At 36.4% G+C, this 18,678-nt stretch overlaps 1 protein-coding gene across 19 annotated transcripts in view; it reads right to left on the bottom strand.

Annotated features, from left to right (window-relative positions):
• The window catches only part of SORBS2 (sorbin and SH3 domain containing 2), a 156,179-nt gene that overhangs the window by 38,170 nt on the left and 99,331 nt on the right, over window positions 1–18,678 (bottom strand). For all 19 annotated transcript variants that reach the window (XM_027676573.1, XM_027676590.1, XM_027676582.1 and 16 more), the window contains 5 exons: window positions 17,245–17,420; window positions 11,531–11,597; window positions 10,411–10,455; window positions 9,052–9,238; window positions 5,919–6,033 (listed from right to left, as the gene is read on the bottom strand). In XM_027676573.1, the coding sequence (XP_027532374.1) occupies window positions 5,919–6,033; window positions 9,052–9,238; window positions 10,411–10,455; window positions 11,531–11,597; window positions 17,245–17,420 (590 nt within the window). The remainder of the gene's footprint in view (window positions 1–5,918; window positions 6,034–9,051; window positions 9,239–10,410; window positions 10,456–11,530; window positions 11,598–17,244; window positions 17,421–18,678) is intronic.

Below are 18,678 nucleotides of genomic sequence, written 5' to 3'. Positions count from 1 at the left end.
AGCGCTGAGCAGAGATAAGGAATATGCATCATGCAAGCATCACTATGTTAAAAAGCCACTTCAGCATATGAAAAAGGAACTTGTATATTTTAAATTCTATAGTCAAAACTTAGGGAACAAAAAAATTATGCATTCCCTAATATTTGTTGCAGCAGTACTGTGTAATACTTTATCTCATAGAGCCTTGTTGACACAATGAAGCATTTTTTTCCAAGTGAAAAACATTGTTTTCATCTGAAAATTCTCCCAGCTAAGGGATAAAGTAGCAATTGATAGCATTAAGGAAAGTCTTCAGTGAACAGAAGAATAATTGACAGATTTATTCAAGTAGCATGAAAACATGACAGTGCAAAACAGTTCAGCTCTCAATGGGATATCTAATCAACTGTAAACTTGGCTGCGTTAATTACTTTCTAAACAGCTCCAGTTTCTTTGCAGGAACCGATGTAGGCTTTCATGCAGCACAGAATTACAGTGAACTGTTGGCTTAAGGATCTCTGAAACAGAGAAATCCTCTTGTTAAAGACATTTCTGAATTTAAAATTGGATTCTCCATAACTGTAATTATCAGAACTTAGACACTAATTATTGTGTGACCTAGAAGGCAGTCATCAAAGAAGACAAGGTGCTGCATACAGAATGACACTGGTAATCAAATCTGTAACACTTTTTCCTCCGAAGTCAAGCTATCACCAACACACCAAAACAATCACATACAGCTACTTCTGTTTTCTGCAACGGATAACATTGTGCTCTTGACCATTTCAGACAATTAAATATCTTACAGCACTTTACTTGCTGACTTTGATGTTACTGGGACAGACTCCCCACTCTGCTCTATTGAAAGGCCAACGACCCTTTAGAACTACCTTGGTGCTCACATATCTATGAGCTGTTCATGCAATATCTGGACACCAACTGATGTTCTACACACTTATCTTTACAATATCCTTTCAAGAAAGGGAAGTAGTGGGAGTGTGAATGGAGTGGGAAGTGAACGAAGCTGATGAAAAACTTGCTGTGCTCCACAGCAAGGTTAGGAAGTGAAGCTCCTCTGGCGTTTTGCCCTTTTATTTCCACCATCCACAGCTGTAACTCAGCAGTATTAATGACAACTGTTTGAACTCAACTATAGACACCTACGTCTTTAGTGGAGAAACACCACTGAAATTAGTTCCATGAACTGACCACTAAAAATTTGTGAATTTTTATGATTAAGAAAAACACCATGATTCTCTTCTACAGAGATATGAAGGCATGAGAGCAAAACATGACAGATTCACAATGCAGAAGATAACTTTGTTATATATCAATTTGATTCCTATTACAGAGAATGCTTGGCGTATTCAAAGGTTTTTTGCTTACCTTAAAAAAAGAAAAGTCCACAATTTAGATCTGAATAATCTGAGAAAACAGTACTAAACAATTCTTTTTCATCCATTTTCCAATCTAAGTTACAGTATGTTGAAATATGGCATGTTTTTATCTTTCTATTCTACCAATAAATTAATTTTCACAGAAATGTTAATATCAACAAATGGGTGCACCTACATTAAATAAATAAAAAAATCCCTTGAAATACATACAGGGTTGAAATTATGGAGCTTTTGGCACTACAAATCCAGGCCTATTGACATTACTTTCTTGGATAGTGAGCATCAGCCCAGTGAGCCTCAAGGTGCCCAGAAGAGCAGCAGCCCCACACCCACACACTGATGAACTAGTGTTCCTCCTTGGAGGGAGGCAGAACAGACTGTCAGATCTGTTGGGCTTCCACCCAGCTAGCCAAGGAGATAAAAATGAGTATGGGAGTTGGCTCCCTTTTCATATTCAAATACTCTCACAATTAACTGCAAGCTTTAAAAGCCTCGTATAAAGCTAGAAATAGTGTATTTTAACTAGTTTCTAAGTTTTTCAGTTCTTCTCGTGTGGTATTCTGCAAATAAAATGAGACTGTAAGGAAGTGTGTAAAACTAACTCCATGCACACAAGTCCTAATTTAATTCACAGCTTAAACCGCAGAGGGCAGCAAACAAAAAGAAACTGAGCACTAAAGTCTGCAAATTCCCTGCTGCCTGGCAGTTCTAGAAAGGACTCTGCATTCCCTGTTCTACTCACATCAATACACAGGCAATTGATTTTGTTTGGCTTTTGGATTCAGTTTTGCTGATGGATCTTTTTCTATTATCTCCCCTTCTAAGAGACTTGAATCCCTTTGCCTTAAAAACTGCAGTTGGCTTAGTCTCACAAAATATCTCCCAAACTACTGGAATAGGAGGCAAAAGCAATAAAGGAAATTATGTTTTTATGACTCGTCAGTCAAACCAAGTAATGTTCCAACACTCTATCCTTCATCTAGTCCTTTAGTAATATTTTGATTACTTGTTGAAAATATACTACTAAAGACCACCAAGTAACTTCACTCCTTTTGCATCAGATGGTCAACACAACACTGCATCAGCATACTCCAGCATAGAAGAACATGGTCCTTGAAAAAAATTATGTCTGTAGTGTTACATGAAGCTTTGCTTGTGCTTGATTTGATACACACAAATAGACATTCACAGGTAACAACCAAAAGTGTGCATTTAAACCTGTGAGCTAAATGGTTCTTATATGCATGGTCAAATCAATATTTTGCATTTGCAAATTCAGACACCACACTGAAGCCTATTTAGAACAATGGGCTGAGATGTCTATTGTAAATTTGGTTTTGTCACTTTATTACTTCTAAAGAGTTTACTTTTGCCTTTTTTCTTTTGGACTCCTTTTAAATAGCTCCAAGTCTACTACTGGATTGACTTAGTCTCTCCATATTTTTATGAGAAGAAATATTTTTTTAATGACATGTTAAAACATACCAAGCAGAATATTCTGATAACCAGCTTAAGATGTAAAAAGCAATCAAACTCACACATTATAAAGAAAATGTCGAATTTTTCACTACTGGAAAAACCAAACCAAACTAGAACCCAACAGAAGTACAAGCCACGTCTATTTTTTGGTCTTTGACAAAACATAGATTTTTAAAAATTTATTCTGATCATGAATTTCTCAGTAGAAAATTTGTATACTGAACAAACATTAAAAAATCTAGAACTACAATTTAACCTTTCAGTTTTATCTGACTAGCACGTGTACTTTTATGCTTAGACTAAAACACCTGATGAAAACAGAGGCAACTATTGCTTGTATCAATTTTATGAAGTCTTTCTTTACAGCAGCACTATGATTCTTCCTTACATGCTCTACTGCAGAAATAGAAAAATGTACATGTATGAAGGAATTCTTCTCAGATACAAGGTAGAAACTAATAAATAATAAAATTTAACTTCATGTTCATGTGAGTAGAATTAAGTTATTACACCACCATATACTTATTTACAGAAGTTAAACATGCATTTTAGGAAACAAATCCATGGTTTGGATGACACTGGAGAAAAAGAACATTTAATTGAATTGCAGATATTGGAGATGGAAATATACATCAAAACAAGTTATGTACCATCTTACCAGTGTTATAATATTGGAAGAAATAGTAATGTTTTCTGGGCTTATTGAAATAGGAAAAAAAGGAGCTTTGTCATCATGTCTTGTAAGACTATTTAATGCCTTAATATCACTTACTTTTACCTGTAATCTCAAAAGACTAACCCCAAGCCTCTACCTTTTGTTGATGTTTTATACTCTTACATACACAAGTATAAAAGTTCACATTATGGAAGAAAACACATTAATTTCCTGTTTCATGGCAGAAGGTTGCTACATGGTACAGCAGTTTGAAATTACACTCATCCTTTTTTACGCATAACAAATTTAATCAGTTATACCTAATCAATCTATCCATTTAATGTTTATTACTAGGTCAATTTTTTAGATTTATTATTTCTCACATTCTTTTGATCAATGAGGATCTGCTGAATAATATTTCCCACTAAATTTCACATTGAATCTCAATTTCTTATATTGTTCCCATGTTTCTAATCTCCACATTAATTACAACTGATTCTAATCTAGTACCTACATCAAAAAAGGGAATGCTGATCTTTCAAACCTCACCCGTCCTGTTTATTATAAGGTAGCTGTAAGTATTTTATATTTCAATAGATTATTTTGCCATCAAAACTACAATGGACATGGAAATTAACTTATTTCAGAAAAAAAACTTAGGATTTGGAGTGTTATAAAAACTCTCTTTGACTTTCTGTTTTTGACAAAACTAATAAAGTATGAATTTTCAGTTCAGATACTATAAATGTCCATCTTGTGCAATATTAATGAACTGTATTTATTTGACATTCCACGTTTTTATTAATACTTTCAGTATCATCAGAACAAATTTTTAGACATTAGAAATCAAATCTTTTGAGATTATCAAGATGGAAGACTTAAGCAATACTGACGCAGTTGAGAATTTGGAGTTTTCATCTGAATTTGGAACTATTGCACTGTTTTCAGATGTTAGCTTTTCCTACACACACAGAGAAAAAACTTCTGGCCTGCTCTGCTGAACATCCTTTAAGTTGTTAGTTTTGCTTTCTATATCCCATTCAATGAACACAAGGGAAGCAAGTGCTTTAGTGAAACCAAGTATTTTGCTTTGTAACGTGGTCCAAAGAAAGTATCTAAATACATAAAGCTAAAGAGCATCTTTATCAACAGTGGAAATTCCATATTGATAAAACTGCCTGACAAAATGCCTTCTAAATAAAATTATTTGTTAAGTTCATCTGCACAACAGATATTAAACCCCATTTAATTATATTGATTCGTTAGCAGTTCCTATAGAAATGCCAATTTCCTCTTTGAAAAATGTATCAGTTCTTCAAGAACTTAATTTCACAGAAAAAGAGCTTGGTGTTTTTCTAGCTAACAAAAATCAGACTACTGCAAAGACCACAAAAACAGAGGAAAAGGTGCTTGGTTTAGGTGTTTATGCTTGAACATACTACATATTATTAAATTCAATTATTTCCTTAATTTATTTTAAACTGGCAAAATAAATTCAGTGAACAAGCATGTAATACCTAAGCAAATAATAATCCAGTACCGATTACATAAACCTCTTCTTAAAAACTGGACTCTCTCAACCACTTCAACCTCAGAGTAAAAGACAAAGAAAAGAAAATATTGCCATTGATACATAACAGTTTTCCTAAAATAAGAAAGTCTTAAGATAGAATAAAGGTAAATTGGAAGGGCTGGGTGAATGTATCTTTCAGGAAATGAACACCTCCGTCGTTATTTTACAAGCATTAAGCATAGCTTTATCAGGCATGCCTGTGAAAAATTCTGTAATTGCAATCATTTTTCAGAAAGCAGGAATAAAGGCTTCTAATTATATGTTAATGTACACTCACTAATCACAGAGTAATTGAGGTCCGAAAGGACCTCCAGAGGTCCTCTAGCCCAACCTGCTGTCAAAAGTAGGTCTAATCAGATCAGGTTGCTCAGGGCTGTGTTCAGTTGAGTCCTCTCTGGGCAACCTTGACTAGTATTTGACCAAAATCTCCTTAGATGTACAATTAGGCATACCCTGAAAATGCAAATACTTTATTTTTATGCATTAATTAATCAGTAATATGTGCTGATAATACTACTGAAAATAAGTGCTGGAGATGCATACCAATTCGAAAAAGCAGTTTCCATTAATTCACACTTCTGCTCATCATCCATGAGGTTTGCACAGTGGTGGTTTGATTTCTTGGAAACACCAGAAGATATAAGTTTAGCAACTAAGCCAAACCCACATTTTCAACACAACCATCAGATAACAGCAAAGATAAATTGCTGCAAAACTGTATTTGAAAAAGGACCTTCAATATTCCTCTAAGTAGTTATTATTAGTAGTAAATAATAAAAAGATAACCTCTCACCAAATCTCTTACTGTATTACCCATTTCACTTATATGTCTTACCGGTCTTTCATGTTCAAGGATTGATGACTTTCCCGGCTCATATTCAAAAATACTTCTTGGTTCAGAACGGAACTTGCGAGTATCTACCTTTCTGTCAGGAGGATCCCAGTCATTTCTAAACAATAAACACAAGCAATTGAGCTAATTTACTGTCATCACCATCTACTTCACAAGTTTGTGCAACAGACACCTGCAAGCCCAATGAGGTTCAGAATGGTTACTCTTTCCAGATTTCACTTGTGAAATGTCTAGTTTAGTATCCCAATCATCTTAATCAGTTTACAGCAGGTATACTCAGTACAGGAGGAAAAATACTAGAGATGTCTGGTCTTTGTGGTCACTCACATTTTTGTTATAACTAGTAGATCAGTTTAAAAACTTCCCTGACATACTGTAACAAAATATCACAGCATTGCATACCACTGCAAATAGCTATACTTGTTTTGTGCACTATACTAATATAGGCAAGTGGTAGATATTTTTGGCATCACATAATATGATAATAATATAACATTTTCTGAGACCAAAAATGAGGATTTATTTAAAAAGACAGTGTGAAAATCTATTAGATGCTCATTATCCTGATCTGTAGTAGAACTGCTCCTGAATATCCTTGCAAGCAGTATACTGTTTCCCTAGAAACTTGAATAGATAAGCACGAGGAAGAATTTGGCAGTTGACTTTGGAACAGAAATGTATCCATTTTCTCTATTATTACAAATTTGCTTTCAATTTAATAGTGCTAGGCAAAGAATAAAAAGTAACCCATGCTCCGATATTTTTTTCAATCATTTACTATCTTATATTACTAGCTACCTATATACAGTTTTGGGGAGTAGTTAGCTAATTACAGTGAGAGCTACCTTTTCATGGCAGTTTTTGTCATACCTACCTACATTGCCTTTGGAAAACTGTAGCTCACACATATTTTTATTTAGCTCTAAGTAAAATGACCCACTAGTAACTCAAAGGGTGGAGCAAAAGGAAGGGGAAAAATTACCAGCTATTGTCTTATTTACTGTAAGACGGAGCACACATTGATTAAATTTTATCAATTCTACTGGCCTTTATGATGTGACCTGACATAATGTGACCCACCTTAAAAAAATCTATGGGGTAGCTTTTGTTTATAGCATACATGCAAGTGCAATTTCTGGGACACGGACACCTCTATTTATGAAGCACCCTACATTTCAAGGGAAGTAGTTCTACATGGCTCTATTGTTTATATTCACTGAAGAAAAAAATTACTTTCAGAGCAGAAAAGGTATTTTTTGAGAATGAACAGGAAAATGGAAATGTTCTGATCAAGTTGCATTGTACTGCAAGTCACTGAAGAAAAAAGGATGTTACTGAAACTGATTAAAACTCAGTTCACCTAATTTACAGTGTTCAGCCTGTATTCCCAAAAAGATTGTATTTTTGAGCCCAAATGTTAACGCAAACCATATCTTTGCTCTCAGCTATACATATGCAATACATATGGACCTAAGCCTCTTATGTGAGATTTCAAATACTCAGGCTTTATAGGCAATTAAAAACTGAATCTACCAATAGCAGGAAAAGAGTGATGAGCTACAGCTTTCGACAGTGGGCAAAGCATAACTAACGTGTTCAGCATCCTCTTGCCTGGAGGACACAGATTTCCACTGCCTTTCTTATCATGCAGGGAAAGACCAAGGGAAGACTAAAGAGCAAAATTCAGTGCTAAGCAGTTATTTTCAATCTTGACAAAAGGAATTGCAATAGGCCTTAGTTTCTGTGAGCAAGGCATTTGGCCTAGCACAGGACAATGACTCATATAACTTCAGAGCTCCAAGTTAAGTAGATCCACATTTCGGTGCCTTGCTAAAAAATCTACACTTCTCTTATGAACTGCTAAGAAAATTCAAACGTCACGGTCTTTGGGAGGCAGTTCAACTCTAACCTTTAGCATTTCCTGTTAACAATCTGCCCTTGGCAACAGGGTAGCCAAAATCAGTAACCATCAAGCAATCTCGTCATTCTCTGCAATATATCTGCTGAATTACACTTTGAATTGCCACTACCTACAAAGTTTTCAAAAAGCCATAGTTATGGTCTTAATTTTAAACACCTAGTATGGTCTTTCATCATACTGTTTTATTCAAACTGCTTAATATAATTAAATTTCTACATGTAAATATGTTTATATTGTTTGAGCTAACAAAAATGGGCAAATTCTGTTTTGTTGCTTGAGTTTAACCAAGACAGGTGGGCTTGTAGGCACAAATTAAAGAAAAAAAATTGACCCTTTTAATATATTATATATAATATATTATATATAATATATTATATATATATACGCACATGCACACACACACATAAATGTACAATAACAATGTTGTATTAACATTCAGTATTAATGAATGTAAACACTAAAGAAAAAGGTTTTTGCTTGAGCTAGTATCCAGAGATATGCTGAAATCTACAGAGTTTGTGTGCAGGTCCCTTGCATGGTTTTATCAAAAGGATAAGCACTTATTTCCTGAATTATTAATTATTAACTTTTTCCAGATTGGACTCTAACCACAGGGATTTGGCTTTGTGCAACACATTTGGAGCTGGAAAACCATGAGAGACCTGAAATACACTTTTAATCTGTCTACACTATCTTGGTCTACCAAAATGGAGGTTGAAAAAAATGTGCATATAAAGCACTTCTGAGCTGTGAGGAAACGTGTGTTGACTGCTACACTCTTACAGTTTTGCTCTTCCTTGACTTTCAATTTATATCATCTTTTTGATCCTTTGTTTTCGCTGCTGGATACACTAAATGGTGTTTCCTACTCAGAAACTAACTATTGAAGACAGCTGCTAGAGCACAGACTAAAACACAACAAACAAGACAATCCCACTAATAATAATAAAAGTGTTAAATGCTCATGGTCATACCACTTGTAAAAATAAGCACTTCTTCAGCACACTGAAGAAATGACAGCACCATGCATGATGCCCAGACTATGGGTGAAGATTACCCCTCATCACCCGACTGTCCCTTGAATAAAGCCCTTGAAGTCATATTATTCTATAGCTGCTATTTTATCCTTTGTTACATTCTGTAATTGGAATACCATACATACCAAGAACACATTTTGAAAATACGCTAACTTACTTTTCTGGTGTAGACCTTTGCCTCAGACGATGTGGTGGTACTGGAGGTGGCACATGTGGGGGTGGTAAAGGGGACGAGACCTTAAAGGCATCGGAGCTACTGTCAGAAGCGCTTTTAGATAAGGGTCTGTACGTCTGTGTCTTTGCAGCTGGGTGTGCCTGAGCAGAAAAGGATGGACTGTAGCTACCTAATATAAAACAAACCCAGAATAGTCATAGCATGAGAATGTGTTCTAAAAAAACGCAACACAGAATGTGTTACAAGAACCCACAGTAACTCAACAAAGCTGCAAGGTTACAAAAATGTGTAAATGCACCTTCAAAAGTACATTCTTGTGTACTATGTAGCCCATTAGAAAACTCTGTACCTATTTCTATATAAAACTACAAACACACAGATGAAGTGCAGTATAGTTAAAATGAATTCATTATTAATTTGACTGGAAGAGAAGTTAATGGGTGTATATATCCATCCATCCATCCACAACTGTTAATGACAGCCTGTAATTAATCCCCAGGCTCATCCTGTCAGGAAGAGAAGAGGCAGGAAACACACCTTTTTTTCATTGTTTTAATAATTAGTTACTCTGGGACAATGAGGCAATAGCATATCTTGAAGAGGGACACAAGAGTACAAAGAGATGTCAAACCACTGACTCACAATAAGTGCTCTCAACAGCACGGAAAAAGGCACTACAGAGAGCATGTCAAAAACTGAACTGGAAAAAATTCTGAATGGCATTTTTGCAGAAGGCACTATGGATTTTTTGCACATAGTCTATTCATGCTTTAAGTTTTGGGGTTTTTTTGTAAATAACTTTATCATATGGTTATAATCCTCTGAAACACAATGATTTTATATCTTAGATGAATGTCTTTTCTTGAAGCTAAATAACATCAATGCCAGTAAAAATGGTCAAGACCATAAAACAGAATCAGTTTTATTAGGCACTCTTACTGCATATTTTTAAGGTGTTTCCATTATGTCCTTTTTATCCTTTCATGTCAGTAATCAGTATTTGCATTTTCACACAGTAGTTCCCTTTCCATTTTCATAAGGAAAGGCTGTGTTACTCACAATCACCAGTGAAAAATAAATGCAATGTAATCAAGAAACTACAGTATTACAGTGTTTTCCATCTGCAGTGAGAGGCCCACAGCTGCAATTCATTTCTGTGGTAAGAATTAAACTAAAATTAAACTTGTTTCGTTTGCGGGAAAAAGGCATGAACAACTGAGATCAAACAAGACAATAAAATGTGTTTCTATAAGCATTATAAAAGCAAGCATGAAGACTTATCTACCCCATTACTTGGTGACATTAACAAAACACTAATTTTGAACAGGGAATAATTCCTACCAGTACCGTATGCATATGCAGTATTATAAAAGTCTGCGTCGTCATCTACAAAAAGAAATACATACGTTACAGTAGTGCCATACATGCCAGTTTATCCCAGAAATGTAGCTTTGTTTTTGCAAAAACAGACAGAAGATCAGAGGCACTGAAGCACTGTATTTCTGTTCCTCATCTCATAGGTGTTTTTGGAAGACTCTCTCTCTCCCCATTATACTTACCATAGGCTGTTTTTACCATCTTATTGCTAGAATGGCATCTTCCGCTCATGTTACCCACATTGCATAATTACTAAGTTAAAACCAAATTGCAAATTATAGATTTTTATTTGTTCTTTTCCCTTCCCCAAGCTCAATTTCTTTCTTTTGTCAGCTTTCCTCTGCTAGAGACTGTTAATTGTCGTTCCTATCACAAAAAGCAAGCCCAAATATCTACGATGTGACTAGCGTTCAAAACAGGTCTTGTAAGCCAACATTTTCCTGCCTACATTTCTTATTCTCCCACTAACAGTCTGTGTAACCATACTGAATGTTAATTCTACCTCAGACAAACTAAGTCTCCTTCCTTCCGGAGGTGTAATAAGCATAGTTGGCATTTATACAGTTTCTTGACATCCTTGGTGACAAATATGATAAAGGACATTAACTTTAAAGATACCAATGTCACCAAAGTTCCATTTCAGCAAAACCAAGTAAGATATTCTAGGAAAACAATTAAATTCAACCCCAAAATTTATCCCCAAACCAGCCTGTGCTGTTCTAGCACTGGAGCTACTGGAGATTTACAATGGCCAACTTCTCATCCCTAAAACTGGACATGAGGATCACTTCACTGAGCTCCCCAGTGAGATGGTAATCATGCTGGTTGCATACCTATCCTAATAACTTTAATTTTTATTTAGTTCTAGGAATAAAATAAATCCATTAGAAATTGTCAGCCTACACCAGAGGAAAACAGCTCTCTCCACAGTAAAAACTATCACTGAATTTATGAATTAGATTTGATTAATTATCTGACACTTCGTGAACTCTTGTATTTTCACATAGCAGACAATCAAAATGCAGAAAAATGCATGTTTTAATATGAATGAAGAACCATCTAGACAAAACAAAAACATACTCACCAGGTTTATGAACCATATGGATTTGCTTGAACATTGTCTTGTACCAATCCTTTGGCCTGTCAACTGTCTAAAGAAAATACAGTTTTAACAATTAACAACAAAATCAAAATACCTGTGTGTACAGATATGAGCAGACATTTAACTTTCTAGACAGAAAGTCTATTTTACTTTGCTCACTATTTATTATAATCATTTTCATACCATGTATTTCAAATGGTGTATTTATGCTTTTCATCTAGGAATTCCTGTAACAAATTCTGGAAGACATTGAAGACCAAGTCAGTCTTGGACTCTGACCATGGGAGGGTACAATGGTTAGGAACATAGGAATTAACATCAACATCAACAGTCTTAGTGCCCTATATGTGACAAGGATGAATGCTAGATTCTTTATAGGAAAAAAAAAAACACCTCAGCAATTATGATTACAAGCATGTAAGAAGGGCTTCTTTTGAACTCCTGGCAATTTTCAGCTTAAATCATCTTCAAAATCTAATTGTTAAATAATGCAGAAAAACTCTGGAATGCTACTGAAAAAAAGAATTAAGATCACAGTATATTTAAGAGTTAATGTTTGGATTGTCAATGAAGAGTAGTCCTTTTATCAGTTTTAAATGCCCTTTCCAGACAACTTATTTTTAACTTATTTTTCTGTTTCAATAATCACTCATTAAATGATACTTACCCTTACTTTTGCAAACTAAGTAATACCAAAGTTCTGCTCATATCAACACCTGCTTGTGCTTCTTTTCATCTCTCACCCTTCTGCATTTTCTCTTTTGCAGTCATTTTCTTTGAGGTAGGATGATAATATTTCAGCAAAGAATTAACTCAAATGCAAATATGTTTTCAGTATTTTTCTCCTTAAATTTTACTTGTCCCTCAGTAGTCAGAAAAGCAGAGAATCACAGAATGCTTTGGGTTGGACAGGACCTTAAAGGTCATCTAATTCCAACCCCCCTGCCATGGGCAGGGATACCTTTCACTAGACCAGGTTGGTCAGAGCTCCATCCAGCCTGGCCTTGAACACCTTCAGGGACGAGGCATCCACAACTTCTCCGGGCAACAAAAAACCCTCAAGCCCCCCAAAACCAACCAACCAAAAAATACAAAATTATCTTCAAACCTCATGGTGCATAGGGATAATTCAAAAGACCCCTCTTGAAGTGCATTATCTTGCAGTAGCTAACACTAAATCTGCAATCGCTTTGCCCACTCCTCTTTACCTTGAAAAGTGAAAATCTACAAATTCTTTCCTACAGAATACTGGACAGATCTGAGAGTGATCACCTGGCTCCATGTTGTCTTTACTAAATCACACTTTCACCCTAAATACTTGTTACAGTTATTATACATAATGCATCTGTTTTGTTAACAATGGTGAGCTCTTACTATTAAGGGACTAGGCAAAAATGTTCCCATATTTTGAGGACTCAATGTGAGTTCTCATAAAATTGCTATTAAATAACATTTAAAAAGTGTTTAAAACAAGAGCTGACAGTCAGTTGAAGAACTTGGAAATCTGCTGGGTAAGAAAAAATTTAAGCAGGGGGTTATGCTTTTTATCTAGACCTGCTTGCAAGATAGAGATGAAGGAGATACAGCTTTGTCTCAAGATAGGTCCCTTCCTCACCAATATTGCTGAGTTCTGCCAAGAGTAAGATATTGAGAAGTGGATTTGGACCATTTTAACATTGTTTCCCTAAAGGTATTAAACATCTATACTAGTGGAACTCTGGTAAGAGTAATTTAGCTGGATTTGAAACAAGTATGCTGTTTGGTGCTCCAGGATCACATATACTCAAAAGTTTACAAGGAAGTCCAGGAGGTCTGAAGGAATTCACACTGATGGGCATAACCTCCATGCTACTCCTCATTTCCCACAGCAACAGAAACCTGCAACAAACAGTCCCATGATATTGCAACTGCCTGATTGTATTGGGCCAAGAAGAGTCTTTCAATCAGTGGTAGGTGAATAGATAGCAAACACTGCATAAATACTACTACTATGCCCCTACTGTTTGTCAAGTCACAAAGGTGCATTGATATCTCTTTGTTGGATCCTTGTCATGTCCTCCACAAATAGACAAGAGGCTCCCACATAGCAATCAGGTGTGGAGAAACTCCCCCATGACCAGAGAAGAAGGTCTCCCAACATCTTTCTGGATATTTGAATATTTCTTTCTCTCATCATCTCCCCCCCATCCCTCTCCTTGGGGATTCAAGCCTCAGCCAATAATTTGTCTTTAAATTATAAGGCAGATAGGATTACTTAAGAAATACATTGATTTTGAAGTACCTTTTCTCAATTTATATTCACTACATCACTAAGTATGAAAAAGAAACCTGGTAGGACTTTATTCCTTTTTTTTTTCATTCTTAGTAAATAGAGGCCTTTTCAGTCTACAGATTAATTTTGACAGTTCACAGAATCACAGCATGACAGAATATATTGAGCTGGAAGGGACCCACAAAGCAATCATTTTGGATAAACTAAAACAGCATAGTCTTATTGCTTTCCTTGAATCTGTTTTTCCCTTAACCTAGGACCTTGTTGGTAGTAAACTCTGCCGGTGTGTAAGGTCTTGAGACAGTTGCCTGTCTCAAACACTGTCAAGGCCACAGAAGGAACTTGCCATAAGATAAGCCACCACAGTGGGCTTGAGATAAAGACAGAAAGGAAGTGCTAATTCCAGGCCTGGCAGAGGTGAGATCTGGTTAGCACATCCTGGTTAACCCATCAGGAGAAAAATTCCCACTCTGGCAAACCATGGGAAAGGAAGCAACAGCTCATACACATATCACCTCAAGTTATGGGAATAGCATGTGCGACCACCCTGTGGATACCCGGAACTTGGACTGTATAAAGGTGGTACCCCCAGAGGAACAACTCTGGGACCTCCACCACCAAGAAGCCCAGGGTGAAGAAGGATCAACGGGATGCCGCTGGATCCATGGGTGGTGACTCCCCTGTGCTTGATATCTCCCTGTCTCTCTCTCTTATTCCCTCCCCCCTCCCACTCTTTTCTATTTCTTTCTATCTCTCTACCTTACATTTACTGTTACATATAATCCGTAATATTGATTTCAGCATATGGTCTTGTTTGCACCTTAATTCATGCAGAGGTATCTCTCACTAATTGGATCATAACATGGTGTCATTTGACTGAATGCTTTTCTGAGTGAACAGCATCTTACTCTCTCTTTTCCGAAGACTTCATTTTTAATTTTACCTTCTCTCTGGGGGAGGGCTTGGCATAGCGGCAGAACTTAACAACGATCTGAATTTTCAGATTTGCACTTCCCAGACCTGGCAGGAGCTGAAGTGGTATAGAAGGAACATGCTAACACGGGATGAGCATTCTGAGAGAATGGAAAGCTTTACAGGAGTCAGCAGCTTTGGACAGAGTGAGTTTGGCGGAATAGGACAAAAGAAGAGAGAGAAAAGAGAAAGAGAAGAAGAGAAGAAAAAGAGAAGAAGGGAAGAACAGAAGAAAAAGAGAAGAAGGGAGGAGAGGAGAGGAGAGGAGAGGAGAGGAGAGGAGAGAGGAATCACTCTGCTTTCCTTGGCTAAACAGCTGTCACAAACTATGTTCTGAGAGTAGAAACAGACTTGTAGGAGATAACCACAGCTTGAAAAACTTCTCTGCTTCTGAAAAGCCATCAAGGTCTGGAATACAGATTCTCTTGAGTTCTTATTTACATGCTTAACTTCGAGCAGCATAGCATTTTGGAACACACTGCACTGTGTGTGTTACCTATCACCATGAATCTGCATTTACTGCCTTTTTTGATACACTGCTGCCATTTTTGCAAGGATCGAAGAAGAAGCTTTTAAACCGCATGAAATGTTAAATTCAACTAACTTGAAAACTTATTTCTCTCTCCAGATGGAGTGAGGCTAAACTTTCTGGGAGAAGATTCCTATTAGGATTACTCACTGACCTTGGAGAAAGAGAAGGTGATTTATCCTGCCTTCTCCTATTCATGGAAAACGCAGTTTTAGCATTTTGCAAGGTGCAGCATATTTGAGTCTTTTGCTGACAGCTATACCAACTTTGTTTTTGCATGATTGGGGTACACAGGGCTCAAATACACTTGTGCACATTTAAAAAGTAATCTCAAATCAGTATCTTGAAAATAATTTTACTACCAGCTAAGTCTTAATGAAGTATAATAAGGACACAAAATGGCATATCAGACACACAGACACACACACAAATACACATGCTAGCATAATCTTTTAACTTATATCTCACTGTGAGAATTATTTCTATAACACTGAGATTACAGGCTTTAAGATATTTCAAAATTGAAACAACAAAAACCAGCAAATGCAGTGGAAAAATGTCGTAATTCAAATTGCATTATATTTTCAGGAGAAAATCTGAGAGACTCAGACCATACAACCTGAAAGTTAAATATAGGTTAGTAGATTGCCAACTCAGTTAGGCACACTTAAGAGGGATTTCTGTTATAATCTCATATAATCGATATGCACTCTATTAGAAAAATCTACTATTTAAAAACTACAAAACCAATTACTATATCCATTATAAATCACAGGGACTATTTACTTAAAAAGGGGGCAGGAAGCTACAGCATTGTTGCAAAGAAATGTCTTCATTTTTAAAAGATTCTGATCATATTACCTTTTTATGTCAAAAATAAAGCAAAAAATGCCAGAATTTCCCCCACATTCTTAAAAGAATTGTCCCGATCTTACCACTTATTCTGATTTTTTCCTACTGCTTTTCTCCATCTATTCCTGATTTTCCCCCTAATTTTTCAATCCAGTGAAGCAGTTCTTGATGATACAACACAGCCCCATATGTCAGTATTGGCAGAGAGGACACATCCAAGAGCTGCTACATCCTTGCACCTCACAAAGACTTCACCTGCAAGGGCTCTGCTGCTTTCATCCTGGCTCCCACTCTTCTTACTCTTTCTCCGTACAGCAGTTCTTCTCTGGCTGGGAAGGCCAGTAAGCACTTCCTTCACAGACCTAGTGCAGCTGCCACTGTGCTCTCTGGAGCAGCCAGAAGAGGCTGCCCTGACAGCAGAGTGGAAAGAATGCTTCAGCATAGTGAAAACAAAACTCTTCAGTTTGACATCCTGGGACCACTCAAGCAGTGACTAGCGGCAGATGATCAAATTGGGCTAGTTACAATGAAAGGGCTTCCACGCTATTCGTTCATGTGTCACTCAAGGGCACAATGATTATTTATGGCACTTCCACGAAAATGCTACTCAGATTACTTTCAGAACAAAACTATTCATTTCTGTGCTACCCTGATGACACAAGAACCACTGCCCAAGAAATGCAGAACCATAATATTTTTACATACACACACACATATGTATATATGAATACTTGCATACACACACACATACATATGTATGGTATGTATAAACTTTATTTTAGAAATAACAAAACAAATGCAATCATTATGTATCTCCAAAAGGCAAGAACTAAAACAGAAGAAAGACACAAAATTTTGGTTACTTCTAATTAAAACTAGAAACATGAGGTTGTCTAATTATGCTCCCATCAGCAATCTCCTTTTCTGTCAACACACAATATTATATTCATGAGCTCGCTGATTACGCACACTGTATTCCACATTATATAAGAGTGGAGGAATGTGAAAAACCCATTACCAACAATCAGTTCATTGTATGAGTTCATACACAGATTTCCCAGAATTTCCTACCGTTCTAATTGCTGTAGGGATTCCAGATTCATCTACCGGGCCAATCCCTGCATAATGTGGAGCTTTAATTACTGTAATTTTTTTTTCTTCTTCTGAGGTTCTACAGATTGGTATTGTACTGGTGGTGGTGCTGCTGCCAACATTCTGAACATGCTGTGAGTACGTCTCTGTGGACTCTGTAAAGATAACATGACAGAATATCATGTGATGACACAATAATCATATTTGGCAGTTAAAACACACTTCCCCATTTCAGTATGCTGTACAAAGGCTGACAACCTTTATCACATACATATACAACATTTTTAAAAGAAATATCATCTTAACTAGGGCTTTGCCCTACTTAGTATTCCATTAATAAAATTATAAATTTATATAATGACCAGACAGGCTATTCAACTCAGAATATTAGATTAGAAGTACTTTTTCACAACATTTTCCTCACAAAAAAGAGAACCCCCCCACAAATGCAGCAAAATCTATTGAGAAAGGTGCAGCAGCCTTTCTCTTATAAATCAAACTCTTGCACCTTTCCTACTCATTCCTTGGAAATAGTGACTTAATTTCAAAACTTCCACTCCCCCAAGTTTAGCAAACTATAGAAAATAGCTGCCCTGCAAGCATATCAAACAGTCCTGCACAAAAAGTTATGTGATATGTGCTTAGAAACATTAAGTTTTGATGCATGAATATTTTTAAGAAACAAATTTATGTTGATATGTTTATGTGCCTCTACACGTAATCCATAAAAATGGACTTGAGTAACTTGGCACCTGTAGAGCAATCTGATGATCCACCTACAGTGATTCAGGTGAACTGTGCAGGCTGCTACTGGTTTGTAGTGACTTGCAATATTTCTACCCTTCTCCTTCAAATCTACCCTTATAACTAATGGAATTAATATCTCACTATTACCATTTCCTTCTAAAATTCAGAGTAATTTATTTGACAAAAAACACCTCACTGCTGGGATGTGACATGAAAATTTGTACTGCTACAGATTATGCACTTCTTTCCTGTATACAGGAAGAAGAGCCCTACTCTTCAGGCAGCGGGTTTCAGTAAATTAGTGGGCTGCTGTGACAAAGCCTCTACTCTGCAAGAGCAGGTACAATGAGACATTTCCACTGCAGGATAAATGAATGCATGGAGTAAAAATATACATTCTAACACCAGTGGTAACAACTACAATTGCCTTTTATGTGACATTAACATCCACTGATTATTCTAAAGAAAAATAAATGAATTGTAATATGAATCAACAAAAGGAGGTCTGGTGACTGAAAGCTCTAATTTTAAATTGAGTATTTCTGCTCACTCCCACTGCAGAGCTGGATTTGGCATGGCTGTTTCAGCTACTTACTCAAGTCTGAAATCCTGTAAATAATCCAGTGCTACACATATATGGCGAGGGGCAACTCCATGTGGCAAACG

Source organism: Neopelma chrysocephalum, unplaced genomic scaffold (assembly GCF_003984885.1).
Source record: "Neopelma chrysocephalum unplaced genomic scaffold, ASM398488v2 Primary Assembly neopelma1_42, whole genome shotgun sequence".
Taxonomy (NCBI): Eukaryota; Metazoa; Chordata; class Aves; order Passeriformes; family Pipridae; genus Neopelma; species Neopelma chrysocephalum.
The sequence above is the reverse complement of the archived record's forward strand: the minus strand, read 5'-3'. Positions and strand labels throughout refer to the sequence as shown.